The sequence below is a fragment of the Emydura macquarii genome, unplaced genomic scaffold (genome assembly GCF_026122565.2).
Source record: "Emydura macquarii macquarii isolate MOO-44397 ecotype Brisbane River unplaced genomic scaffold, CSIRO-AGI_Emac_v2 contig_1119, whole genome shotgun sequence".
Classification (NCBI taxonomy): Eukaryota; Metazoa; Chordata; order Testudines; family Chelidae; genus Emydura; species Emydura macquarii.
The window spans coordinates 20,815,952-20,843,878 of record NW_027131256.1 but is presented as its reverse complement, the minus strand read 5'-3'; the positions used below and the strand labels follow the sequence as shown (position 1 = coordinate 20,843,878).

At 43.3% G+C, this 27,927-nt stretch overlaps 1 protein-coding gene across 1 annotated transcript; it reads right to left on the bottom strand.

The window, feature by feature from the left end:
• Positions 1 to 106: 106 nt before the first annotated feature.
• LOC137151933 (uncharacterized) lies at positions 107 to 27,607 on the bottom strand. Its single transcript, XM_067546430.1, has 5 exons — positions 27,484 to 27,607; positions 8,115 to 8,417; positions 5,748 to 6,047; positions 2,194 to 2,322; positions 107 to 258 (listed from the first exon to the last, which is right to left on the bottom strand). The coding sequence occupies exons 2-5, from the start codon at positions 8,305 to 8,307 to the stop codon at positions 107 to 109; spliced, it is 774 nt and encodes a 257-aa protein (XP_067402531.1). The 5' UTR covers positions 8,308 to 8,417; positions 27,484 to 27,607.
• Between the last annotated feature and the right edge of the window lie 320 nt (positions 27,608 to 27,927).

Sequence of the window (27,927 nt, the reverse complement as noted above, 5' to 3'; positions counted from 1 at the left end):
TGCTTTCATGTTTAATAATTCCCCTCCTGTCTGGGCTCTCTGCTTCAAACATCAGGTCCAGCCATATCAAACCTGAGCAAAACACATTGCGCTGTCAGCAGAGTCTTTACCCTCCTGGTCCCAGAACCACTCTCAGGCAGCTGGGATACTTGCCTTGGTCAGGGCTGCTCATGTCTCCCTCTCCAGATTCCGAAATGTCCTCGTTATAGTTGTGTAGGCCCCAACTCACATTCCGGAAGCTTACATTTTTTATGTGACCTTAACCCAAATAAAATAAGAAAAGCATTAGACGTCAGGGAAAGACTCTCAACGGAAGGCAAAACTAGCATAACCACAGAGCTCACTCTACTGGGGCCTGCCTTCCATCCATCACCCCTCCTGCTATCTGAGTCCTGGGAAAGTGAAGCCCAGTAGGAGGTAGTTGATGAATTTTAAACAATGGATGTGTTACAGGGCTAATTTTAATGCCTCTTGAACTGCCTTTTGTTTGTTACGGCTCTGCCATTCAGGACATTTTGCTTCCCCCATTTTGCCTCCCTCTTCAATCTCACATGCTGCTGCCCGTTTACTTGTCCCTTCAGGATGATCACTCTCCTTTTTTCCAGCTCTTTCATTTTCCCTCACTCTCACATCTCTCCCCTCTCACCGCCCAAGACATTTCAAATACTGACAAGCTACTTGTCCATTCATCACATTTACTTTCTCACCTCCCTCATGGAGCATGAGGACCACATCTGTTCTTCATTGCCACTCCCAGAGGTGCATCCTTTGAAAATGTGTATGTGTTGATGTTACAGATCGTAATAAATACTGCTCTCCCCTTCTGTTCCTACTTTTATTCCTCCTCTCTGCCCTTCCTGTATTCTATGCTGGGGCGAGCTGCCATCTCTCTCTCTCTCTCTCTCTCCCCATCTGCCTATCCGGTGTGGGAGCAAAGGGCCGCCTGGTCTCCTCTCTCTTCTCTGCTCATACAGCTGGCAGGAAATATCTGGCCTGGCCTACTTGTTGCTCCTCATGCTGCCTGTGTGCAGGACCACCTCTGTATCTGTGCTGCAAAACACATCCAGTCAATAACTGACTAATGACTTCTTGGTGATAGGGAGACTTGCCTAGCCTTAGTCCTTCTGGGATACACTGAATTCCTCCTCCCCTCTGTGACAGGAGGTTGTGGGAACAAAGACGTTATCTCCCCTCAGATAGATTTGGAGGCATGTGCTCCTCGCTCCCATTCCTCTAGAGTCATGCCCATGGCTATAGCAGACAGGGCTGTGAGCTTATCAAAACTCACAAACTAAAAGATGGTCTGTCTGTACTTGGGACAGGAGATCTCCAGTCTAATCTCAGATGCAGCAGAGAGGACTGGAGATTCAGTCGGGCTACGGCCCCCAGTACAATATGTTACTATGACTGAATAAGGTTGTGAGGAACAGAGTTAGCTGACGCAATGCTGCTGATGATTTAGAGATCAGTATAGAGCGGGACAAATCGTGTTCAGTCCCGTGTCGACTAGTGAGGATTAAATGTTGATCCCTCCTCCCACTCATCGCTGCATGCCATTTGTCTTAGTCCACACTCAGTGGTCAGTATCAGATCAGCAAACTGAGTTCTTCACAACCGTGTTCACACATGATAATGTTTTGTAATGTAGACAGGACCCAGGTGGCATTGGAGTCAGTACTGAACTGCTTCCTGGCATGGGGCCAGGGATAATCTTCTGCTTGAGATTCACCTCTTGAAGGAAACATAAAACTGAGGTCCTGGACATTTTGGACCTTTATAAATCCCAGGCACTTTTCACAAAAGTCAGAACGTTATTATCAGGGTAACGTGCTCAAATTCTCTCTCAGGTCATTACCTTCCACTTTTCCAAATCCTAGTCTCATGACCAAAACTACATTTTGAAGCAGTCCAAATTCCACGGCTATATGACTGAAGGGGAGATGGCAGTTGCTTCCTGGTACAGTTAAGGTCTTAGGGCCAGATTTTTAAAGTTATTTAGTCACCTAACTCCAACAGAAAATCAATGGAAGTTAAGCAACTAAATATCTTTAAAAATGTGGCCCTTAGTCTGGAAAATACAGGAGGCCAAAAAAGACTAGGAACCATTATGTAAGGCTGGCTGGCCCTATGTACTGATTTTCAGTGAAAATGGTTTCCCCCATTCTGATACAGAGTTGACGAGGGAATCCTTACCTGTTCTGTGTTTGCACTTTCCAAAGTGCCATATAAGTGAACCCAACACAACAATGAATACTGCAACATGAACTCCCACCACAGTGAATAACAGTAAATGCGGGTCAACTGTTGAAGCCATCTCTTGTTCTAAAATGAGAATACAATGGAAAATATCATTGACTTAAAAAGCCTCTTGCCCCATTATGTTAGGGTTACACATGGTTCTTTTTGTAATTTCCAGCTATATATTTACTGCATAAAAAGATCATATACTAACCAACCATACAACAACGCTTTATTTATCTTTTCTGTTTTTCTGACTTCCCTTCAAGTGCAGTCTAGTCAGAAAAGTAACTCTATGAAACAAAATTGTGGCATTCCCTATTTATTTTCTCTCAGCATCTGCAAATTAAATTGGCCTAGTTTACAAGCCAAAAATGAGTTTTCCTAACAGCTGGCATTGCAAACACAGCATGGGATCTGATGATCCAGCTGTGCTCCGTCTGCTTCTCACAACATAACCAAACTTAAAAATATGTGGTCAAATGCGAGCTGGTGATTCTGTTGAAGATTTATGAGGTAGTATAGGCTATAGCACTCTGTACTGCAGCTTGGCCTGCCTTTGATGAGCTAAAAAGAGAACCTTGTTTTGGTCTGTGAAGTCAACATGTTATGTAAAAGCACACAGGGAGCTGAACCACCAGATAAGAAGATGATATTTGCAGAGTCTGTCTGACCATAACATTACTTTAAAGCAACTAGGTCATATTCCACTTTGGTGTAACTCCATTGGAGCCACAACAGGGATGAATTCAGTCCAAAGATAAAAGTTCTAGCTAAGCTTTCTCCTGCATTAAAGATTTTGTCATCGTTATATAATTCAGCTGACTTACAGGATGGTAATCATGCGTTTTGTAAGTCTGGTGCAGTCTGAGTATGCCTGAGTATCAACTGTATGTACAGTACCTGAAATGAGACTGGTTGCTGTGGTTATTACTGTCTGGAAATGAATGGTGACAGAGTCAACAAAAAAGCAAACAATTCTAGATCTGAGTAAGGGCCTTGATCAAGTGACAAATATAATATTTTTTCGGTTCCGTTTGTGATACCAGCATCTGAGCTGTGTGTAACAATAGTTGGTGAACAACATCTTCACAGCAGCTATTTTCACAATGATATACCAGCTGAATTTGAGTCAATACCTATCATGTCTTTGTACATCCTGGGAAAATCCGGGCAGCTATTGTAAGGTCTGAGGCCTTGTTTTTTTAGGCTAAGCTTAGGCCTTGTTCTTGAGCTAAGCAGTAGCAGCCATATCAGGAGAGGCAGCAGCCATAAGCTAAGTAGCAGGTAGTCACATCTTCACATTCCTGAAATTACTTCAAAACAATGTAATATCAGGCTGTTAAGAAGGTGCTACTGTCCTAATGGTATCTACCACCACCAGATAAAGAAACAAATTAATTAGCAATACTGTAGGGTTCTGTTCTCCAGTCAGAGCAACATGTCCTGTGGATCATAACAGGTAAGTATCACCAGGAGCACAAAACATGCTTAGTCTACAAGGTCTATTCCATTCTCATTTATTATCTATTAATGGCCATTTACCTTGACATATTGAACTGCTCATGTCCATTCCACTATAGGTGAGTGCATGCCCACTGTGCATGGTTACCTGGAACTTCTTCCCCTTAGCAGACCCCATAGGGCCGGCTCTGGTGCCCCCTGGAGCCCCGCGCACATGCCACGGTATATGAGGCACTGCCAACCCTACGGCCCCTCAGTTCCTTCTTTCCGCCCGTGACAGTTGCATGGAACTAGCCTTGCTCTCTACAAGTGCCATTCCCCTTTGTTTGAACTCTGTTATTCGAAGTTAGTTAGTTTTAAATAGTTGTTAAGTAGCTGTTAAGTTTAGTTAGATAAGAAGTCCCCGAGGGACTTGGAGCGGTCACCTAGTTCAAGCCCCCACCCACGATCGATGCCTTAAGCGCCTCCGGGGAAGAGCACAGGAAAGACAACTGTAAGATATGCAAGGCTTTTAAACCTCGGACTCAGAAGGACTGGGAGATCAGGTTAAAAGCCCTGCTCAGGGAGACAGCACTCTGCCCAGCATCTGAGCATCCCACTCTGCTTCGGCACCGACTGTCTCCTAGGTGCAGAGTGTGCCGCCAGCACCAGGTGCTAAGAAAAAGAGAGTGCACAGAGCACTCCGTACGGGCAGGGTCGAGTGCAGAGATGCACCAGCCACGGCCCTTCGAGTCTTCTCTGGTGTCTGCATCTCCGAGCAGGGAGTCTCCCCCGACTCCTGGGAGTGGAAGAGTGCCCCTGCCGATGCCATCGACACCAGAGGCTTTCTGGCAGCAAGAGCCTTGTTGGCCTGCCTATGCCACCTCCGCTCCCCTCTCCGCCAAGCGAGACGGGGCCGGTGTCTCCGGGCAAGCCCACGTTGGGTCCCCCCAAAGGGTGGTGGAGATCCCTGGTACAGGGAGGAAGATCTCCCGCCGGATGGCCACTGGGGATCGAGTGAGGACGCTCCCCCAGCAGTCGCTCCAGGTCAGTGGTATTTCAATTAACCAGATTACACCCCGAGCCCTATGGACTGGGAATGGGTGACCCTGAGCCCTAGACTGCGATTTGGGTAAGGGTAGGTGCCTTTCCCCTGAAGCCCTACGGATTGGGAAAGGGTAGGGGTGTCTTAACCAGGTTATGCCTTGAGCTCTACAGATTGGGGTAAAGGTGGGGTGCCCTAGTGTGCAGGTAACACTATCCCATAGTGTCTCAATATGAGACAGAGTGACTGAAGGACATGCACAAAGAATGGCCCCAACAGCACATAGGGCAATGCGCTCTGGAATTTCCAACTGCACAGACAGCAAGGAGGAGGAAGGGCAATGCATATACACAGGCATGGTTAGGGGGTCTTATCCACACAGAAAAATACCAGTATAACACACTGCTCATAGGAAAACAGGGCACAGGAAAATGAGCTGCACAGCTGAGACCCTGTTCTAACTCTCTCCCATTTAAATAACAGGCTGTTTGTTAGCTAAAGTGCTTTAGCTGATTGCAATTACAACTTTTGATGGCATTAAAACAAATGGGGAAGAAAAGAAACCCTAATCTGAATTCCTTTTCATGCTAATTTCAGCCCAAACTGAGCTAAGTGTTTCTTGGCTCGTAAGAAGGCTAATCTTTTTAGAAAGAATAATAAGGGAGAGCCCAGAAGTAATGTTTCCTTTCTCTCTCCCATTTTTTTCAGAATTTTTAAAAACATTTTTGAGTGAAACAATTTTGCAAAATCAACACAAATTTGCAAAATATTTCAGTGTTGCCAAATCTGCATTTTTCACCAAAATTTTTTCCGCTGAAAAATTTCACCCATCTCTAGCCTCTATTTCATTAATGTGTTAATTAGTTATGGAATGGCCCTGACATAGTTCTTCTGTGCTCACATTTTGAACCTGGAATGAGTATTTTTGCAATATTTAACTGAAGGATAAAACCACTTTTAAAGTACATAGAATATTAACACTTTCCCATTTTTCCTTACATTTTAATTGAGAAATACTCACCGACTTTCAAATCAATTATTCTCTGATATATAATCTTCCCATCTCTGTCTCGCACTTCTACTGAATACCGTCCACAATCACTTTTCTGAATCCTGTCCAGTCTGAGCGTGCCATTAGGTAGGATCTCAGATCTGGTGGTGTATCCCCCATGGGACTCCGACTGAGAGTAATTTAACCCAGCAATCAACAAGCTGCCCTTCCTCCACGTTATCTGGACCACGTCATTCCAATCTGGTAGTTGTAGGAAAACGGAGCCGCCGACAATTCCTGTTACTTCTTGAACAGATGCTGTTTCATTTCCTGAGGGGGAAAAGCCATCTCTGCTAAATGTAAGGGAGAAAGCATTTTTATGTTCCCCTTTAACTGAGAGATCTCTTTTTCTGTTGTATCTTTTCAAAATGTAGGGCTGAAGTCAAGTGCTGGGGCATATGTTTGTTAAACCTAGTTTCGTATATATGGACTTAAAATAAAAACAGTGCTTTCCTGCATATTTATTATACCTTTTCCACCCCAAATGATCACAAAGTATTTTATACACTACATCAAGAGGAAACACTGAAACACCACACAATGCCACGTTTACAATAGTAAATTGCACAATAGTTCATTAGACGAGCAAGTGAAGAACAATACTATATTGTTAGGAAGTTGGGGAAACCTAATTACAGGTTGAGTTCAAACCCCATTGAGATTGGTCAGTGAGAACTCACCCTTCAATTAACATAACCATACACATAAGTCCCACTTAAGACAAAAGGTATATGTGAACTTTTGGCTGAGTATTGTCAAAGGTAGGAGTGCGTGCGTGCATGTGTAACAATCTCACAGAACTGTGTGACGAGAGACCTCACAGAAAACTAAGGTCAGACACAAATAAATAGAGTGAAAGAGGCAACATGAAAGAGCAGCTAAGTGTGTAGCGTACCCTGGAAGAAACCTGGGGGAAGGTATTTGGGCCAAGGGTGCAGGCTGAAAAGAGCACTCTTGGTGTTGTGAGCAAAAAAATATATTTCTTGCTATTTGATTCCTTCTGCATTCGGAGACACAAGACTTTGTACATTCTTTGTAAATAAACAAAACTGCGTCAAATAAATGCATGACCATCTCCAATTTCTACTCCCAACTGCAACATCCCCCAAACCTTGAATAGCTTCTCAGGTCAAAAAGTGGCAACAATATCCAATCAAAACAGCAGGGAGAATTTAGGGAAGGCAGACTGCACAATTTGACCAGACTTCTATAACGAATGCTCTTCTCTTACATAATGTGGTATGGAAACTTAATGTTTCTGAGTGGTCCGGCCTTCAGTTTTTTAATCACTCATCCAAAAGTCAGCACTTCCTGTAAACAATGGTCCCTAGTACCAGGCCACAGTCCACGTTCAGTTTTGATACAGATGGAAGAGTGCCACCAACTGAATCACCAGCACAACTTACTGGAGCACTGGATGCTTTCCTACACAAATTAGGAGATGACTTGAAGGTGGCCTGCATCTGTTTAGCCTGTGAGATCAAAGCACAGCAGAGCAAGGAATAAAAGGAGAGCTAGGGTAGGCAGAAATTTAATGTTTGAACAACTGGACCACGTTTCAACATTTAAAATACTTGTTGGGCAAAAACAAAACCCAACAGTCACACCAGTAAAACCTGTGTAAACTGAACTTTTCTCCTACAAATTCTGATTTACTCTTGTACTGGAAACCCAAGGAAGGTTTGGAGTTTGGGTTTGTTTTTGATAAACAGCCACATGTTTGGATATTTTACCATATTTGAGACTTAGCCAAAAGTTACCCAAATCTTTGGAGTCTGAGCACTGGTCTCAAAATCTCATTAGAAAGCTCTCTTTTGGAAGGTCCTGCATTTCCGTTTTGCAGTCCTAGTCAATAAACCATGAGAACAGCTCCTCCCACGGGAATTTGAGCAATTCTGGCTCCAGTTCAGGTTGGACCCCAAAAGTGAAAAGGGCACACTTGCAAAAATGGAAAGTTAAACTTTCCCTAATACACTAGAGTCTTTAAAAAGTTTTGGTTCAAGTTTGGTTATAAAAATGTGTGCTTCTTATTTTATCTGCAGTAGATCTTCCGTCTCTACCAGGAGATCTGCTGTTTCTGGTTAAAAACTCACTGTGGGGTCACATGGAGCTGGAGACCAGAAATGCAGTTCAGAAATGTGGGAACATTTTTCTGGGTATTTTAACCCTCCACAAAAATTGAGTTAGTTAAATGACCTTTTCAGACCAGTTTTTCAGCTACAGATAGAGGGAACTGAACAATACACTGATACATACTAAAACTACACTGTCACACTTGCATTTTACTGAAATAATCTACAGGCCCTGAGAGGCACTGCAGAGTGGGCTGATACTTACCATCATGCTCTAGTTGAATTGTTTGATGGCACAAACCTATCCCACCTTGATCAAACACTTCTGCTGTGTACTGACCCTCATCCCCCAGCCACATGGGGCAAAGACTCAAGCTGCCATTGGGGAATACATGAAATCTGTTCTTGTATGTTCCAGAGCCATTTACAGGGTAACTTTTCGTCTTGGCCACAAGCATATTGCCTTTCTTCCATGTAGTCTTAATACTTATGTTTGTACAGTTGTGCAGATCAAGAATAACACAGTCACCTACAGTTCCTCTGACAATGCTCACTCGTTCTGTGGCCCCTGATGATAAAGAAAGAATACAAGTGCATGAGAACATTTGCTTAGAACATATAAATTTTACACTCAGAGTGATTACATACTGCATGAAATTATATACATTTGCTTTTAAAATCTTTTACTAACTTGAAGACATTTTACAGACAGACAGACTCCCAGGTTAATTAGCCGTGTTGTGATGATGGAACTTGCCTACCGACAGTTTGCTTTTAATAGAGAAACTGTAGTTGTTTTTGTCTATGGATAATTTCCTTGGAATCATGGGAAGGCCTATTTCCTTGACCACAGTCATGCCGAGAGAGCATGACTTACTGGCACTTGTTTTGGGAATAGGGACTCCTACTGAAATGTGCAAAGCCCATTTACAGAAGAAACATATTTGAACCATACTACTATGATCATGTTTATTATGGCAGTGCCTAGGGACCAAATGAGAATTGAGCCACATTGTGCTAGGCACTGCACAGACACAGCATAGTTGATTTAAACATTTTCCAGACAAATCAAGGTCCTGATGGTTTGGGGGAAGCATTCCTGGAACTTGGCTACCCTATTGTCAGAACAAGTGAACAAGAAACAAGCAGTTCTAACTACCTGTGGACACACTAAGTGAAACTTAGCATAGACATGAGTTTTAAGATGCCTTTAGCCCTAATGTGTGAATGAGAACAACTCCAATGCATTGGCAGACATGCTGCATAAATGCATGCTTAGAAAAAAAAAAACAGCTTGTGGACTCACTTTTGGTAAAGTATATGAAAGCCAGTATGCAAAGTCCCTAATATTTCATCTGCATTTAATCATTTTCTGACCCAAATTCTCCACAACTAATGAATGCATCATTGAGGCCAATAAAGCCAAACAAATTTGGAGTTTCTAAATCAAGTCATATCTGTGATAGCAGGAGCCAAAAAATAAAAACAAATTAGGAAACTTTTTCAGAAAGTGCAAGCAACTCATTTTGTGCACTCATATAATCAAGCACCCATGTCCAATTTATCCCAAATTCTATCCTAACATAAAATCACCCACATAAGATTTCATACAGATTGCTTCGTAATGACTACAGTAAGGTGGGTTGTGTGGCAAAACGTAGCTTAAAATGGACAGGTAACTATAGCACTAAGGGAATAAGATCTCTCATTTATCTGTCCATCCGTCCCATCCGTCCATGCACTGTATGATAAAAATTACCAACTTCTCCTCTGACTTCTCCTTCCCCTGAACAGAGAAGGGTCATTCTCACTGTTACTATGACTCACCTTCCTTCTGTTTCAGTTACAGTTTTGTAATTGGGTCAGATTTTCCAGTCTGCTAAGGCCACTTTGTGTCACGTAACCAGTGCTTAATTTATAATCAAAGAGGTGCTGGGGTTCAAGCAATTAGATGCCAAGCCACAAGCAATTTATTTACTTTCATAACTGATGCAGCAAGCCCAGAGTTGCCAGGGCTATGAACTGCCAAGCCCAGAGATGCGGGGCTCAGCCCTGACACAAATTAAGCGCTGCATGCAATCTTAAAGCTGAGATGACCAGTGGAAAATGTCTCCTGTTCAAGTCTCTCTTGCAGAAGAGGCAGAGCTGCCTCCTCTGCCTGCAGTCCCACCACTATTGGCAAAAGAGGAGGGAGAGGGTGTAGCAGGAGTGCAGTGAAGGCAGACTGGCTGAGGGGCAGGGTAGAATGCAGTAATGTCCAATCTTCCACTAGCACAAAGTTCCTGAGAAATTAGTTTGCACTGAGGCAGCTGGCTGAGAATCAGGGAGCAACAACCAACCCCCTGTTCCCTCGCCAACTCTCCACTCCAAGAAGAGCTTGGACTGAGTGCAGATTCACATCCTTTGAATTTTCAATGTAAATCTATAGAAACCTTGCTTGACTCAGTTTGCAAATGCATCTTGCGTTCTAACTGCTGTTTATTCAAAGCACAATTTAAAATTTAAAAAAAAACAACATTTAATTTATTTTCACATCTCTCAAGGTATAGGCTAGCACTTCCTAAAACATGACCTAGGGGCCACAATTTTAAAAAACAGACACCTAAAATTAGGCTTCGAAAACCATTTTAGCACTACATCAGTGTGGGCTGAGCATCCAGCGGATTTCAATGAGAGCTGAGGGGTAGTCAGCACTTTTGAAAATTAAGTTGCTTATTTCAGAGCCTAAGTAAAGTTTTTAGGAGCCTGACTCTAGGCTCCTGGCATTGGAAATCTTGGCCCAAGGGTGATGCTATGAGTGACTAGTAAATAAATACAATCATCAAGTGCATCTCAGAACCTCGGGTTACTCATGGGACCAAACAAACTCAAAACTATCAGCCAATAAGTGAGACGCATATGATAATGAGTAGACAAACATAATACGCCATAACAAACTATGGTGGGTCTGCACCACGCATTCCTACACAGTAAAACATTAGGATTATACTTTTATGTCTACCATATACGTGTAGCTGAAAAATTCTTTGGTAGACATGATTTCCAGTTTAGTTATACACATTCACTGTATATTGTCCCTAATCCTCTTTCTCTGTATTGGAAAGTGCTTAGGTGTCATTAGAAAAGATAGTAAACCTATTGATACAATCTGTCCAGTTACTTAACAAAGTTTTTCCCTAGGTCCAAGTGATGTGAGTGGCATGTTCCAAGTCGGTATACTCAAGATGCAGTGTAACAGAAGCACCCAGCATCCCATTTACAGTTGTCATATCACTGTGCACAAGAAATGTAATACAGTAAGTCCATGCAAAACATTTTTAGTTACAGAACAGCGCAATAGGTTTCTCGGCATAATAATGAAATAGATGATGCAGGTTTCTAAATTCTAAGATAGAAATTATCCTGATGGCTAGAGCAGGCAACGAGAAGTCAAGATGTCTGGGTCCTATTCCGAGCTCTGCTACTGACTCACTGTATGATCTTGGCAAATCACTTTACTCCTTTATGCTACAGTTTTCCCCATCTGTCAAATAGTTCAATATTTTTGTTCTCTTTTAGCAGCCTTGTGATGCTCAAATAAGTAATGTTTCTTAAGTGCCATAAGATCCTTTGATGAAAAGATGCCATTACCAGTATATTCTGATGCCAACTGTGGGGAATTTTCAGCAGCTGACACTAGTCAAGTTATTTGTTTTTGCCTCCTGGAAAGACGCAAAAAAGATACACTCACAAATTACTCTGGTACCTATCATCCTTAAAGTGTCTTTAGCTTCTTACTATCATCTGAGCACAATTCAGTGCAATACTCTTTCCGATATTAAATATACAATATATTTTATTATAATAAACGGATTTCTTATTATGTTTGTCTTTGCCAATTTTCCAAATACACTGAAATCCCCTTATACTGAGGTAATTTCTTTTGCAATGGATCACCTCACTATAAGCATAGGCTATATACAGAAATGAACAATACTGAAAAACTCTGAGCATGTACTTCTATTTCCTCCTAAAATATTCTTCAATATTGCCCCAATCCTGCAGCCACTGAACCAAATGGCAAAATTCCCCTTGATTTAATTTGGAACAGAATCAGATGTCTAATCTGAATTTAGTATACACATTCCATTCTTAAAGAACTACTGAGAAAGAAAGAAATATAAATGGCTTACCCTGGAGAATAACAAGTACACACAATGTAGACTGGAAGATAAAAATAGATGACATTTCAGAAATGATTTTTGCTCTAATATCTCATATACACCGTTGTACAAACTGTTTTGAGGAAACCTCTACCTCCCAATAACTTAAATCATTACTGAATGGTGTGTCTTGAAGATTATGAACGTGCAGAAATGCTTAAAGGCTGTTTCTATTTTTTCAATCACTTCCTTACTGACTCAGAACTAGAGTTCTCACAAAGGGACAGGGGATATTTTGGAAGGGAATCACTGTGGTTTCAACCACTGTGTCAGACAAGTATCAGGTGAATATACTAGTGAATATATTTCCTCATTTTCCACATCACAGCTGCCGCTTCAGCAACTGGAGATCAGTACTGTATAGGACATTTCACAGCAAAATAAAGCTGGGGAAATAAGGCTTTTCTTGTCTCTATTGTGTGAGTGTGCACCAGAATGAAGATAGAGCTGAAGTAGGGCTGTGTATACATGTTCAAATTTTATAACTGCTTTGCCTTCGGAGTACCTAACTCAGAGTTTCCAGCACAGTGCCCTGAAGTTTTGGCTTCTGGGTGATTTGGAAAGGCCTTTTGGGAACCCCAAGGAATAGTATGAGAAAGGCCCGTACATCCCTCGGAAATTATGCCATTCTGCAGCATAGTCTCAAAATGGACACAAAGCTGAATTGTCAGTGTTCACTCTTCTTCGGGGAGAGAATTTTTTGCTGGAGGTTTTGAAAATTGATTTCCTAGCATAATGAGCTGCACATCAGAGGTGATAGAGGTTGTTCTAACAATACATACAGAGCCAGAGAACAAGACCAGCAGTGCATGGAATTCCTGCTGCAAGTCTGTGACAGAAGCTCTGTTTCCCCTTCCTCACTACCCTAGTAATACATGCAGGCCATTTTGTCCATCATGACCCTTGTGTGTGTGTCTTTGATCATTAGGAAGAAGTGAGTGCATGCATTTCTGACTACTCTGCATTCGAGCAGGTTGATGTGGAGACCATTTGACCTGTATTGTGTGACCACTGAGATGTGCACCCCATCCTATGAGCGATGCATCGGTGGTCAGAGGCAGAGATGGGGAAGACTGAACAAACGGGATTCCCATACAGATGTTTACTGGGTTCTTTCATCAGTCCAAGGATTATTTGACCCTGGTGGGCATCAACAGAAGTTTGCTAATGCTGTCTCTGTTCGGCCTCTAAACCAAACCAAACCATGCTTGGAGGCATCTCATGCATAATTTGGCATGAGCAATAACCGATGTACCTGTGGCCATGTGCCACAGAAGCCGGAGGCAATGTCTGGCCAAAACTTAGGGGCTGGATTGTACTGGCTCTATCAAAGAGGAGATACTGTGGAATCTGTGATGCGGGAGGAGCACCTTCGCCTGAATGGAGTCGAGGTCAGCTCCTGTGAATTCTAGCCTCTGTATTGTTAAAGTCGACTTTTGTTCGATGATCTGTAGGCCCAGATTCAGAAACAGGTCCCATGTGGTCTCAGTGACTCATTGGGCCTCTGTGAAAGACCATGCCCTGAAAAGGCAGTCATCCAGGTAAAGATAAATCATGATGCCTTGAGAGCATAAGTGGGTGAGCACTACCGGAAGGACTTTGGAGAGTATCTTGGGGGCCAATGAAAGGCCAAAAGGGAGTACTCTGTACTGGAAGTGGTCCTGGCCCAGCGTGAATCTGAGGTAACGTCTGTGACTCACTACGATGGAAATGTGGAAGTATGCATCTTGAAGGTTGAGGGCCGAGAACCGTTTTCTAATGCTGGAATGATAGTTGATAGGGTGACCATCTTGAATTTTTGCACTTTGTGCTCTGAGATCCAGTATAGGTCTCCAACCTCCCTTTTTCTTTAATATCAAGAAGCAATGAGAGTAGAAGCCTTTGCCTCTGAGATGTACAGGCCCAGATTCTATAGCTCCTATGCTGAGGAGATGGTTTACCTCTTAGCATAGTAGACTCTCGTGAGAAGGGTTCCTGAAGAGGGATTGGGAAGGATGTTTGGGAGGGGGGGGAAGGAGGAGAAATGGATGGCATATCCATTCTGGATGATCTCCAGCACCCAGTTGTCAGAGGTTATCCATTCCCAGGTGCTGCGGAAAGGATTGGTAAGGTTTTCCAGCATGATGGTTAGGAGAGTGGCACCTTGACCAACCCATCAAAATTGCTGCTTTGAGGTGGAGGGCTGAGACGAAGTTGGTCGGGGTCCCAATTGTTTTTGCCTGTGGAACCTTGGCTTCTTCCTCTGTGGTCATAAGGTTTTTGTGATCAGTAATGAGACCTGTATTGTGATGATCGGGGCTTGATCGGTGGTTAAGGGCTGTACTTTCTTTTATAGGCTAGAGTATATATCCCAAGGGATTGAAGAGTCACCCGAGAATCCTTCAACATGTGAAGAGATGTGCTGGTCTTCTCTGCGAATAATTTTCTTCCCTCAAAAGGGAGGTCCTCTACTATGGTTTGGACTTTGAAGCCAGACAAATGAAGCCATGAAGCCAGTCTCATCACAATGGCTGTTGAAATTGATCATGCCGCCATGTCAGCAGCATCTAGTGTGCACTGGAGGGATGTCTCAGCCATCAGTTGGCCCTCATTAAATACGGCTCTGAATTGATCCTTATGAGAGTCTGAGAGTTGCTCAATAAAAGAACTGAGTTTCGTGTAGTTCTGATAGTCATACTTTGTTACCAAGGCTTGATAGTTTGCTACACGGAACTGGAGAGTGCGGGTGGCTGTTGAGTATGCTTTCCTGCTTAACAGGTTCAATCATTTCCAGTTGGTAAGGTCTGAGGCCTTGTTTTTTGGCTAAGCTAAGGCCTTGTTCTTTATCTAAACAGTAACAGCCATATTAGGAGAGACAGCAGCAATAAGCTAAGAAGCCTGTGGTCATATCTTCACATCCCCATCTAAATTACATCAGACAATGTAATACTGGGCTGTTAAGAAGGTGCTACTGTCATAATAGTACCTACCACCACCAGATAAAGAAACAGATCTTACGATATTTAAAGAAAACTTTGTCTGATAGCATTCTGTCTGACAAGGAATCACTTAACAGTTGTGGTTACAAAATCTACACTTCTTATTATTTTGTCTTATGGTATCCACTTTATTGTTTATCTGAACGATTTCTGTCTGTTGCATAACTAAGTGTGCAATATTTAAATCAAATAAGTTGGTCAGGTATGATTGGTTAAAGAATTATTTTGCAACATGTTAGGATTGGTCAAAGAATTATTTTGTAATACTTTAGTAAAATAATTGGTTAAGGTATAGCTAAGCAGGATTCAAGTTTCACTATAAAACTGGGGTTCAAGGGAGGGAGAGAAGAAGAAGAAGAATCCACTTCCAAGACACAGCCCAAGATCTGAGCTGCTAGAATCCTCTGCACAACTGTGACATGCAGCAACCAGAACCCAGACGACACTGCCCTTACCTGGCCAACTGGGAAAGTCCACCTGCCTGATCAGGATTGGTGAGCATAGCATTGTATGCTTAGCATGTGTATTATGTTTGGTAATTGTTAATAAATAGAGGTTAAGGTTATTATTTCTGTGCAAGATTCTCTAACTGGTAAAAGGTTCTGCAAACCCACAATAGAATACATTCAGAACCCTATGATTTGGGAAATGGTGTGGGTACTTAAATTAACCAGGTTAGTTTCACCACAAGCCCTAGGAATTGGATACGAGCAACCCTGAGCCATAGAGCATAGGTGTGCGCAGCACATTTCATTAGGGTGTGCACCCAGGGAATTTTCATGTTGTTTATCAGGGGTGTCAAACTCAATTCCACCGGCAGGCCACATTTGAATTACCCACCGGTGGAATTCTCGCCACGTCCTAGTCTCCGCCGAGAAATATCGCGAGCAGCGGTATTTCGGCGGCAGATCGCAGCGTGTTCCCATCTGCCGCAAAATCTCACAGCTCCTTCTTTTTTGGCGGCAGCTCGCTCTGTCTTCCCATCTGCCAAAAAATCACGTGCCCTCCACTCTTTCAGCGGCAGCTCTACCCTCCAGTGAGAAGGCACCGCGGGCCACATCAAAAAGGTTAGCGAGCCGGATGTTTGACACCCCACATTAGGGTGTGCCTGGGCACACCCAGCACACCTGTACGCATGCCTATGCCCTAGAGTATGACTTGGGTAAGGGTAGGTGCCTTTCCCCCGGAGCACTACAGACTGGGTAAGGGAGAGGGTGCCTAAATTAACCAGGTTACACCTGCAGCCCTATGGACTGGGAAAAGGTGAGGTGCCTGCCTTAGTGTGTGGGTAACAAGTCCAATCATAAGGGGTGGATTTAAACTGGTGCTGGTGGCCCCTGGCGTTGACCATGTCTACAAAGATGGAATTGGGAAGCAAGTAAGAAAAGAGAAATTCTGTGTCCTTTGCTGGCACATAATACTTTTTTTCCCACCTATCTGCATGTTGGCGGGACAGATGCCAGTATCTGCCATATGACTCTGGCAGTGTCTAGTATGGCCTCATTAATCAGGAGGACCACTCTAGAGGAGTAGAAGAGTGTAAAATATCCACCAACCTGTGGTGGGACTCTGTCACTTCCTGTAATGATATTCGCAGGGCTTCTGCCACCCTCTATGCCAGGTCCTGGAATAGCTTAAAGTCATCTGCCATCAAGGGTGGAGGGAACATCATAGTCCCCTCTGGTGGTGATGATAAGAGGTGGGCTTGGGGACTGATTTCTTCCTTCAACTCTGCCTCAATTTCCTCTCCTTGTTTGGAGGGATCAGAAGCCCTTGAAGCCACAGTTGAAGGAGGCTGTCTCCTTGCTTGTTGGTATGCTATGCTGGAGGCATGGGAGTCTTGCTGTCTTTGAGCCTGCCAAGAGTCCCAATACAGCCATTGTAGTGGGTAGGGGCCCGGCGGTTGGTACCATAGCTGGCCAAACCAGGGAGATTGTGGATCAGGTGGACGATATGCCTGATGCCCATATTGAAATTGGGCCCCATATGGTGGGTGAGAAGAGAGGCGGGAACCTACATCTTCCTGTTCACTTTCTAACTCTGATGACGAGAACAACGGTGTGCGATAAGGAGACTGCGGTGAACCTGGGGATCTGGGTGTGCTCAGGACCAGGGTTTCGATACTATGTAAGGGTGAGTTCAGTGCGTCGGTCACCGAAAGATCCATCGCACACCGGAAATCCGGTGGGGCGGACGGTGCTGATACCGGAGATAGCTGTCAGTGCTGAGAGGCTTGTACTGATGGAGTTGGAGATGTGGACCTGGCCACAATGTCCATCGGTGCCATGTGCACCGGAGTTGGTACCGGTGTCCTTCCCCAGGGTGGATCTTCTATGACTTTTAGCGCCCCCGCGGTACTGGGCCCATCGGGTCTTTGGCCAGTCTGACTTGTTCTGTCGGCTCAGTATGACGTGTGCCCTGGGTACCAGTATTAGGTGGCTTGATGCTGTCAGTACCAGTGATACTGATGGGGCTGGGGATCATTTTTCGCTTGATCGGGGCTCGCTACAGGGATTCTCAGACCTTCTCTTAGTGGTCTTGCGTGAGAATCTCATCTCCGATGTAGACAGTGGCAGTGACAATTCCTGCGGGGATTCTTGGGGTTGAAAGCCCGACTCCATGAGCAAGAGTTTGGGCCTTAACTCTACGTCTTTCCTGGACCTGGGCTTCAGTTGTTGGCACAATCCACACTTTCGTGGAATGTGTTTTTCCCTCAGGCAGCGAACATACTGCGAGGGTCCATCAGTTATCAGGATAGATTCCTTGCAACTGAGGCACTTTTTAAAGCCCGGGGAGCAGGGTATACCCTTGTCAAGGGGGATGGCAGGAGGCAAACCCTTTCTTCTTTGTTTTTTCTCTCTTCTTCTTGTGATGATGGCTCTTCCTCAGACATTCTCCAAAAGCAACTTCGTAACAAAGCAATAGCAAAGAAGTGGGTGCTGGAGACAAAATCATGCAATGGGATTTCAGATGTGTGCAGGTGAGAAGTTTACAGAAACCTTGACTCCTGGTCAGTAGAGTACAGAAACCCAAGGCCACCTAAGCAGTGACTGGTGCACTGTGGTGGACTAATTGCATGGATGGAGTTGTTACACCAGTGCTTGCTTATACTGGGAATGCACTAGTGCAGAAGGACCTAGTGGTTCTGAGCCTTGCTCAGAGAAAGTGCAATCCAAATAGTGGTGTGATCATTTGAGCAGAGATGCTGGGTACTAGATTTCCATCTTTGATGTTTTCTTGAATCATCTGGATGAAACTATGGTTTCTGTTTTCCCACCATTTAAGATTTTTTTCCTGTCTGGGATGGGGCTGATATGGATATTGTGACAACCTTCCTCATACCAAAAAGATATAGCAAAACTCTTTGGGATGAGACAGAATGTTTGATTGCCTGTCACCTGGCGATGCTCTATCATTACTGACTGGGCTCCAAGAAATAATCTTGTAAACATAACAATTTATGGACAAATTATTTTTATAGCACAATTTTGCAAGACTTTGTTCACTCACTCATTTGAGGCAAGTATTTTAGTTTGAATGGGTGTGCAGAATACCATTCATGATATTGCGAGTCATCATATTAAAGTGTTGGCAAGTAAACAGTGTGCCTGTCCGGCAAATTTTCATGTGATGTCAATTCTGCGACGTACCAGAGCATGGTGTGCATGGAATTTTACAGACATATAAGAAGACAAGGTTGCTGTTTCAAGAAACTTAGTGTTAGTCCCTGATTCTGCAAATTGTTTCAAAATGGAGGATTTCTGTACCCAGTACAAAGCCCTTGGACTCAGTGGGGAACCACAGCCAGATTTTATAATTTAGAGCAGCCTCTAGGACAGTGGTTCTTAACCTTTCCAAACTACTGTACCCCTGAAGCCTGAGTCCCACCCCCACGGGGCTGAGGCATGTAACTTAGTTTCATGGCGCCCCTGTGGCTTCAGGCAATTGCCTTTCTTGCCACCCCCAATACCAGCTCTGCACTTGCAACCTCTCTAAACCCCCAGGTTAAGAAACACTGCTCTAGGATCTTGGTACAGGAGTGAATCTGGCTGATATTTTCCATTATGATTTCTGTATAGAAGGGTTTCTACAGTATGCCAGTGTGAATTGTTATATTCTATGTCTTTCTTAGCATCTCTCCCTGAGTGACTCCAAATACTCTGGATTTGCATACAAATTAAATCTGCTCTGAGTACTGGTCACATCGCTAGCTTGCAGTATTTGCACTACACTATAAATCAATCAGTTTTTCTTAGAATCCACAAACCACTGGTCTCTTGCATGTGCAATCACCTTTATGTATGATATTGCCGTAACTGCATGTGTAAACTAGGTATACAAAATACCATGTGTTACCCAGAGTCACATTTGCGAGACTTAAGAAAACAAAATATATAAGCAAAATATCATGTTAACATAGCTCAATTCCTGTATATCATTCTTGTATCATTATACTTCGATGCTACCATTCAGCATTACCTGACTTTCTGAGGGAGGAAACAGGGAAAGGCTGCCCTCTTCTGTATACAAATGCACAATTACAAAGATGTTAAAATGTTAGATGCTAAACCGTCTGCCTCTTTTAATGCACCAGAGCATTTCATTAAGTCTAAAACATTATCAAATCTTAAACAGAGTTAATTATAAGATGTATAGACAATGCATTGCTAGGTGCTTTCCTGTGAGCTGCAATCCATTGTATACACAGTTGATCTCTTCTTCATAGCTACCTCTTCACTTTCAAAGCCTTTCACAACCTATTTTCACCCTATCTCATTCAGTATCAAAAGGATGATTCCCACCTCTGATCAGCCCATATCAGTCTATATCACCCACTTGTTAAATTTTCAGCTTTGTGCTTTCTTCCATGCTGTCCCACATGTTTTAGAGAAGCTCCCCATAAACACCCTCAAAACTAATTCATTATCCTCATTCAAAACTCTTTTGCCATTAGGCCTAAAAAAGTTTACTACAGTTATGGTGCTGGTGTGCTGAGACCACTGCCTATCACGCTGACCAATATTGTCTCCTAGTTTCCTTGTACTCCCCTGTCAGTCTGTATCCATCTGTTGTCTCTTGTTTTATATGTAGATTGTAAGCTCTTTTTGTTTTGTTTTTATACACTGCCTTACCACAATGGAGTCCTGGTCCATAACTGGGGCTCCTAAAACAACAACAACAATGGTGGCTTACTTTCCTGACCCTCCCATACTGCTGAAGGTACTCTGCTCACCCCACCCTTCCTGATTCCCAACTGTTGTGTCTGTCTGACTGTTCCTCACAGCTCAAGAGCTGCTGCTACCTAACTGATACCTACCCTGCTGTTCGAAATCCTTGTCTCCCAATTGCCATGAGCCACTTGTATTGCTCCTGCTGTTCAGGATCCCCTCTCATTTGCCACCACCCACCTAGTCAATCCTACACTAAAGTTCAGAACTCCCCATTCCCACCTCTCAGCTACAACTAGGGTATGCCGTCAGTGCAAGATTGATTCTGTGGGCTCGACTGAGTGGCAGTGGAGACCCGCTCAACTGATCCCAGAAGTGCCCTCTGATCGATGCTGTTAATCCACTCCCACAAGAAGAGTAATGCTGCGTCAACCAGAGGGTATTTTCCATCAGTGCAGCACAGTGGAGATGCCATGGTAAGTAAAAGTTAGGAAGTCGACGGGAGATACGCAAGTTATTCTACGCAGCTTGCATATCTCCCGTCGACTGCCGCCGGCAGTGTAAACCAGGCCCTCACCACACAGTTCACGTTGTCTCTAATAAAAAAGTAAAGGGATGAGGGTGCTTAAACCGTAATGACACACACAAGGAGTAAAGATGTACCATTTTCAGATTTATATTAAATACTATTAGATGCACTAATAATAGTCAAGTTTAGCAACACAATATGTAAAATGTTACTGTAATGCACACTCCCTAGAATAATCAGAACATAGTAAAAATATTATTAGAGGAGAAAATCAATATCTTGGTAAGACAATAAGAGATTAGGTTACTCTACAGTTAGCTACTATGCCTATGCAGTATGAAACATTAGGGATACATATACTACAGTATGTTACAGTGATTTACAAGACACTAACGTCTCAGAATCACACTATAAACCAGCTTCTCCAATGGACTTGGTGCTCTTTGTCATCAACATTATAGCTGACGGATATATATTAACCACTGTAAATTTTGTAACCGACAGCATTAGTTACATATGCAGAATATAGGGAGAGTGAGGATAATACTTTTACTAGAGGAAAATGTTACAATCAGGGTATGCGTAAAACACTAGGGCAAACACCACAAAGCAGTGGGTATCTCAATAGTGGTGTAAGAGTCAAAATAATGTAGGTAGCACCAGCATGGCATTTAGCGGGCATACAATTATCACACACAGGGGACAAAAAAAGAAGAGTGAGACCTAGGCCGAAAAATAAAGTAAGCTCCTAGGTGTGGATTTTACACTCATTTTGCACTTCCACCAAATGCCATGTTGATGCAACACACACCTTTTTCTGACCAACTTAGACTCAACACACAACTCACCCCGTAATTGGTGACATCAGCAAATTTGCCAAAAGGCTTCCACGAACACATCACCCTGCCTATTTCCCATACCTGGTTTCTTATTATATTGCCCCTCACCCCCACCACTAATGACACCAATTCCGAGGCCCTGCTGGCTGCTTCTCACAGCAAACTTTTCCCAAGCCCTTTCTGCACAGTGTCCCTTACAGCTGCCTGCATTGCTTCATCAGGCCGCTTTGACTCCCTCTCTCAAAGCCTTCCTTAAAACATGCTTCCACCATGATGCGCAAAGTAAGGGAGTCAGCCAAGGTCTGCTTTATTCCCTAAGGCATCAGAAATATGTATTTTACTTAGGCACAGAGATGTTTGCTAACCCAGCTGGTCCTTGCTGAGGAAGGGTGTAACCTCAAGGCTGTGATGTGACCCTTCCCCCAGCCTGCCCTGATGCAGCATGTGTGACATTGGTGGGGGGTTGGAGGGTGGGGTTGCCTGCACTTGAATCACCCGGAGGCCTGAGGTCTGCTCAGCCCAGGACAGAGGCAGGCTGCGTTACAATGTCATTCTGGCAACGCCCCTACTCCGCCCCACCCCCTCGTTCCACGCACGCGCACCTTCGCAAGGTCGCCCGCTCTCCACCACGCATGCGCCATCCCTCCGCCTGCGTCCGTGCAGTCCTCAATGCGCATGCGTTTTCACTTCCCCCCCTCCTCCACCGTGTTTCAGCCGCCCGATTGGAGGGAGGAGCTGGGGAAGCGTTCCTCGCTCTCTATTGGCCGATCCGTTGTTCCCTTTCCCCACCCCCAACAGGCCGCCGCAAATAATCCCTTAGCCGTTATGAATGCTGGGAAGTGGGAAGGCCGGGAGAACGTGCGGGGGTGGGGCGCACGCTCCTGCTTGGGTTTTTTGCTGCAGCGCCGTGCAGCGCAGCTCTGCTCTGCGCGTGGGGTGCTAGGCTGGGTAGGGGCGCGTTGCTGTACCTCCGCGTGGCTTGCAGAGACCGGGGACCCTGCGGGGCCCTGGAGCCGCCGAGGCAGGCCGGCTTGCCTCTCGGGCAGTGTCAGCCTGGAGGCTACCCCTATGTACTCGCCCGCGCCCCAGCAGCACACCTGGGGCTGGCGTGGGGCGTCAGAAGGGGCTGAGCTCATATCCCGCTGTCCTTGCTGACGTGACTGCAGGCCGGGTGGTAGCCGGGCGGCGGGGGCAGGCTGCAAAGGGATGGCTAGGGTGGGAATGCAGAGAACCGAACCGAACTGAACTGATGCGTGCGCGGGGGAGGCATTTCAGGCTGGAGCAAGATGTCTGGGTGCTAGGCTCAGCTCTGGTGCGGTTCTTCTGCAGCACATCTGAGTTGCTCTGTCCTGAAAAATAGAGCTTCTGATACCCCTCCTGTGTGATCCACTGAGCTCACTGGAGGAGTGCTGGACATGCAGATAGTATTAAAGCCGTGTTAATGGCTAGCCAGGTGTAACAGTTGAGGGTAATGTGCTTTAGTCTGGCTGTGAGCCTGCTGGCAGCAGCACATGCAATGCTCCATGACATACAAGACCGAAATCCTGTTGCGGTAATGTCCCTCGTGACCACCTGAACTGGTGCTAGCTAAGCAGGCTTGTGTTCATACTTAAAACAGTGGCTCTCAACCTTTCCAGACTACTGTATCCCTTTCAGGAGTTTGATTTGGTTTATGTACCCTCAAGTTTCACAAAATCACATACAAGTACAAAAGGGTCACAGTGTTGAAAAATGGTTTACTTTCTCATTTTTACCATATATTTATAAATAAATCAGAATATAAATGTTGTAGTTACATTTCAGTGTATATGGAGCAGCATAAACAAGTCATTGTATGGCATTTTAGTACATACTGACTTTGCTAGTGCTTTTTATGTAGCCTGTTATAAAACTAGGTAAATAGCTAGATGAGCTGATGTACCCCCTGGAATATCTCTGTGTATCCTCAGGGGTACGTGTACCCCTTGTTGAGAACCAACTACTGTTTTAAAATGTGACAAGCCAAAAGAAGCAGTATGCTCTCGAGTCACTTGAGCAAGGGTCCCAGCATGGTGATAGGGACACTGCTACTGGAAATGACTTTTAATGAGAGATGGGAAATACTCTATGAGCATTTTAAGTCCTGCAGCAGGACTGAAGCTCTGTTGCAAACACCAATGTTTGCAAGCAGCTTCATATCAGAGTAAGTGGGTGGCTGAAGGTGTGAAACACTGGTCATTGAACCTGAGCACTGCCCAGGTACCGTGAATTTGAGTTGTGCCTTGGTAGCTCTCTGAAAACATTCTGTGTGCATTCCTCACATGTTGCCTGTCTTCTTCAGTTTACTTCTTTTGGAAGTTTTACCTGAGATCAAGGCTTTTAGTTTAACAATCACAATTTCAAAGTGCTCTAAAATAAAATTGATTTTGAAAAATTGTCAAGGAAAATAGAGGCAAGATTGATAAACTCTAAGCAGCAACATTAGGGTAATATAATCATGATGTGCACCTCAACAATGGAAGTGGGATTTTTTTTTTTAAAGTAGCTGCAACTTTTCTGTAAGGAAATGAGCCAGTGGTAGGAAACCTTAATTTTAGTGAAGTTTTGGTGCAATTATATACAATTGTTCCTTAGAATTGCCTTTTTGCCTCAAAAAACTTGTTTATTACAAAATTAGTTAAACACAGGAATCTCTTAAGATGAAGCATTCTAGACGTGTAAACTATTCCAACTAATAAACCTATATTTTAAAATTCTACTGAAGAAAATAATTGTATTGGGAAAATTGCTGTATAATGCCACAGTGGGTGCATAGCTAATCATAACCCATAGAGTAGTTCCAAATGAACATTGTTAGTCTGTCAGTGTTATAATGGGTATATGTAGAAGTGGGCAACTTGTGTGCCTACAACACAAATAACACTGTAAATGTGATAACTGCAGGCAGTTATACAAAGAAAAGGCTCAATTTACAAGAAGCCTGGAAACACTTCTCTTACGGATAGTCTGTCTGTGGTACAGAACACCTTGAAGTCTACAAAATGATCGTATCTTCACATATGATCATGACTGTGTTTTAAAAATATCCTCTAAGTGGCACAAGAACATTTAGCAATTGCACTTCAAAAGAAAAAAAACCCATCTAAGAAGTTTTACAGTTAAGTCCTAAGATTGCACATAGCCTCTCTTTAATTCCAAAAACTTTAGATCTGTACAAAAAAATTCAACTGTTTTCACATTGTTAAAATAAAATAGCAAACTGGTCAGGATCCTAAAGTACTGCTTATTGTCAAACTTCACAATTCCAGGGGAATAAAATTTGAACTTGGGATTGTGTCTTAACCATTGGAGTGAAACAATCTTTCTTCAGGGTTTTTTTAATGGGTCACATCAGGTACATTAATACTGCAAGACTTCTGGAAGCTCATTTGCTAACAAGTCCATTTCTTACAGATGAAACTATATAAACTTAGGTTTTCCTATTGTATTTTTTTCTTTGAATTAGATATGATCAATATAGTTTTGCTAAAGCTGTTTTCCTATGTAACTTAGTCAAATGGACTTTTCCTTTCGCCACTTACTACTACTTGAAATGTCTCTGATAAAAATAAATTAAAATAAGTATCCCCAAAGGGAGGTGGGAAACCATTTTGTAAATATTTCAGGATGGTGCCTTAACATACCATTATCGCTGCAAAAATATGTAGGACTTTTTTTGAGTCCTTTAACCCGAAACATCCTTCTGTGGTTAAAAAGGCAAATCTTTTCATAACTTCCTCATACCTACTGATGAAAATATTCAGTTTTGTGCTACATTCAAAGCATACTGATTCCAGTTACAAATTACAGGAAGGAAACTGTCATAGTCCTTCACAGGTTCTAAACTTTGATTCAGAGGGTGACGCTTGCTTAGAGCTTATTATGGTGTCTACAAAGCATTTAAATAACTAGGTAGAAGTGGGATTTACTGAAATTAGATATTTCTGTGGGCTGGGAGATTTAGCAGAGGCAAGAGTAGTTTGAGTGGGCAGGAGAGGTCTTAAATTCTCCTCACCACCTCTGGGTGGCAGTGGTGAAAAAAGAAATATCTATTCATCCAGTCCAGCTCTCCCAGTGCTCTGTTCCATATTTTTAAATATACTTCCTGATGTCTTCAGGCTAGTTATTAAAAACACCTGCAATGATGCTAACACTATTTTCCTTGGGAGAATATTCCATAGCTGAATAGATTTCACTGACTCTCCTGTCTGGTTGTTTGTCTATTAAGTTCTTTTATAGTGCTCATGAACACCGAGGCACTCTAATTACTTGTACTAACAGATTTTCCTTTGTAACACCATGGGTGCTTGAGAACTGCTGGCCCAGTGGAGATGAGGCAAGAGATTTAAATGACTGGTTTGTCCCAGCTTCATGTTGCTCCATAAGTCCTTCAGTAAACTAGTTCCATCTGGTACAAATCTCCTTGCTTATGCTGATGCAAAAACACATGATCAGGGAGATTTGTACCAGATCATAGAATATTGTTTCAATGTCCATATGATCTGTCTGGCCTCTGCTATGCTCCTCCAGACTCATCATGGTTTGATTAGGCTAAGATGGAAGCAAATATCAGATTCTCTACTAATGCCCACCATAAAATCTTTTGTAAATTTTATTTTAATATTAGACTCTGACAACTTTACACCAGTTTTCCCCCTGAGACTTTCCTTGTAACTAAAGAACTAGGACTTGATAAGAAGAAACCCAGAATTTTCTGGGGTTATTAACACTATCATCAAAGGATTGTTCCCCAACCTATTAACACCACAGTAAACTGAAAGCATAATTGTCTGCAAAAATGGAATACTTAAAAACAAAATTTTCCTCCTCCTGATGAAATGGTCTTGCTGTTATCTAGGCAGGCTACGCTAGGACAATAGTGAGAATCAAAGGCTCTTTATTAGAGCTGGAGATCAATCAATAAAGGGCCTTTCTTTTATCCAAAAAGCTCACAGCACTTCAGCACATTGAGTGAGAGCTGCCTATTCATTCTTCTGAGGGTACTTGTGGCTAAGATTTTCTAATAACATTTGAAATACATACTGGGAATAAAATGGATAATGACAAAATAAAAATAGGGAAAAAGCAAACATTGTAGTGAATAGAAATGATCTAGGAATATAGAAAATATCAGGTAAGACACTGACCTATACAAGATACTTCAGAGAGTCCATGAGAAGTTTCTATATAAACTGGGGCAGTTAGCAATTGGTGTTCTGAACTATCAGAGTTCGCATAACATTTTAAAATCTATATCATATGTAATACTGCAGATATTTTTATAAATGCCTAATTGACTCAAATTTTATAATTTGAGATGGAGATTACCCCATACCACCACTTGCTTCAGGTGGCCTCCAGGTGGCTCTCCTATGAAAGGTCAAACATCATAACTCCCATTTGCAATCGTTCCTATTCTTGAGGGATGTTACTTCACATCAAGTTGGGTTCCCTGCCTTGCCTCCAGCCTTCTGGAATACTTATCTTCTTTGCCTTTTGGGAGAAATGCAGCTTTGTGGTGCTGTTGGAGTGTGCAAAGACTGACAGATACCATGTAATTGAATGCTTTGGCCACAGTGCTTGTGCTTCATACTGTAGCAAGAAAATGGATGACCTCTATGCTTTGTGCTGCATTTGTGCTGTTTTTGAATCTTTCTCTAGCATTTGTCTTACTTGGCTGGACCCGGAATGGTGTGCTGCTAGGAGCTCCATAATGGTAAAGGGAGGCATAACTGCACCAAGGAACACATGGCGTAGAGCAAGGCAGCAATTAGAATGATACTTCTGACCTCTTTATCAGGCTGGCTGTCTTAACAAATGTCAATGATAGCTGTGAGATATCAGAAGCAAGTTCCTCAAGCATAAGGACCACAGTCAGTACACTTTTTAAAAGCACTTACCTGGTGAAGAGGACCCTTTGTTGACAGTTTGTTCGCTTCCAAAAAAATTTGGTTGTATCCCGGGTTTTCTATGGCAGTTTAAGAAATGAGTCTCAGCTGGTGGTTTCCAAGTCCTGGAAATGGATTGACCTCTTCTCATCCTGTCAGATGTCCCCTGGAAAGCCAATGCTATCAGCTAGTCTGAGTAGCAAGCTCCTTGCAAACGATTCTGTCCAGTACCTCAGAGAGTGGACAAGTCGTGTGAGAACTGGGGGTACTACAGTGGTCCCTCATGTTTCTGTAGGTCTGTGTCAGCTGCTTGCCCTTCTGTTGGCATTCGGTTCAGTGCAGTCATAGCACCAATCAGTGATCAGCTCAAGTCTTTGATTTGATTCTGCATTCCCAACTGGGACTGGATAGGCTTGGTGCCCTATAGAGATGAAAGAAGAAGTAGCTCCTGGGGTC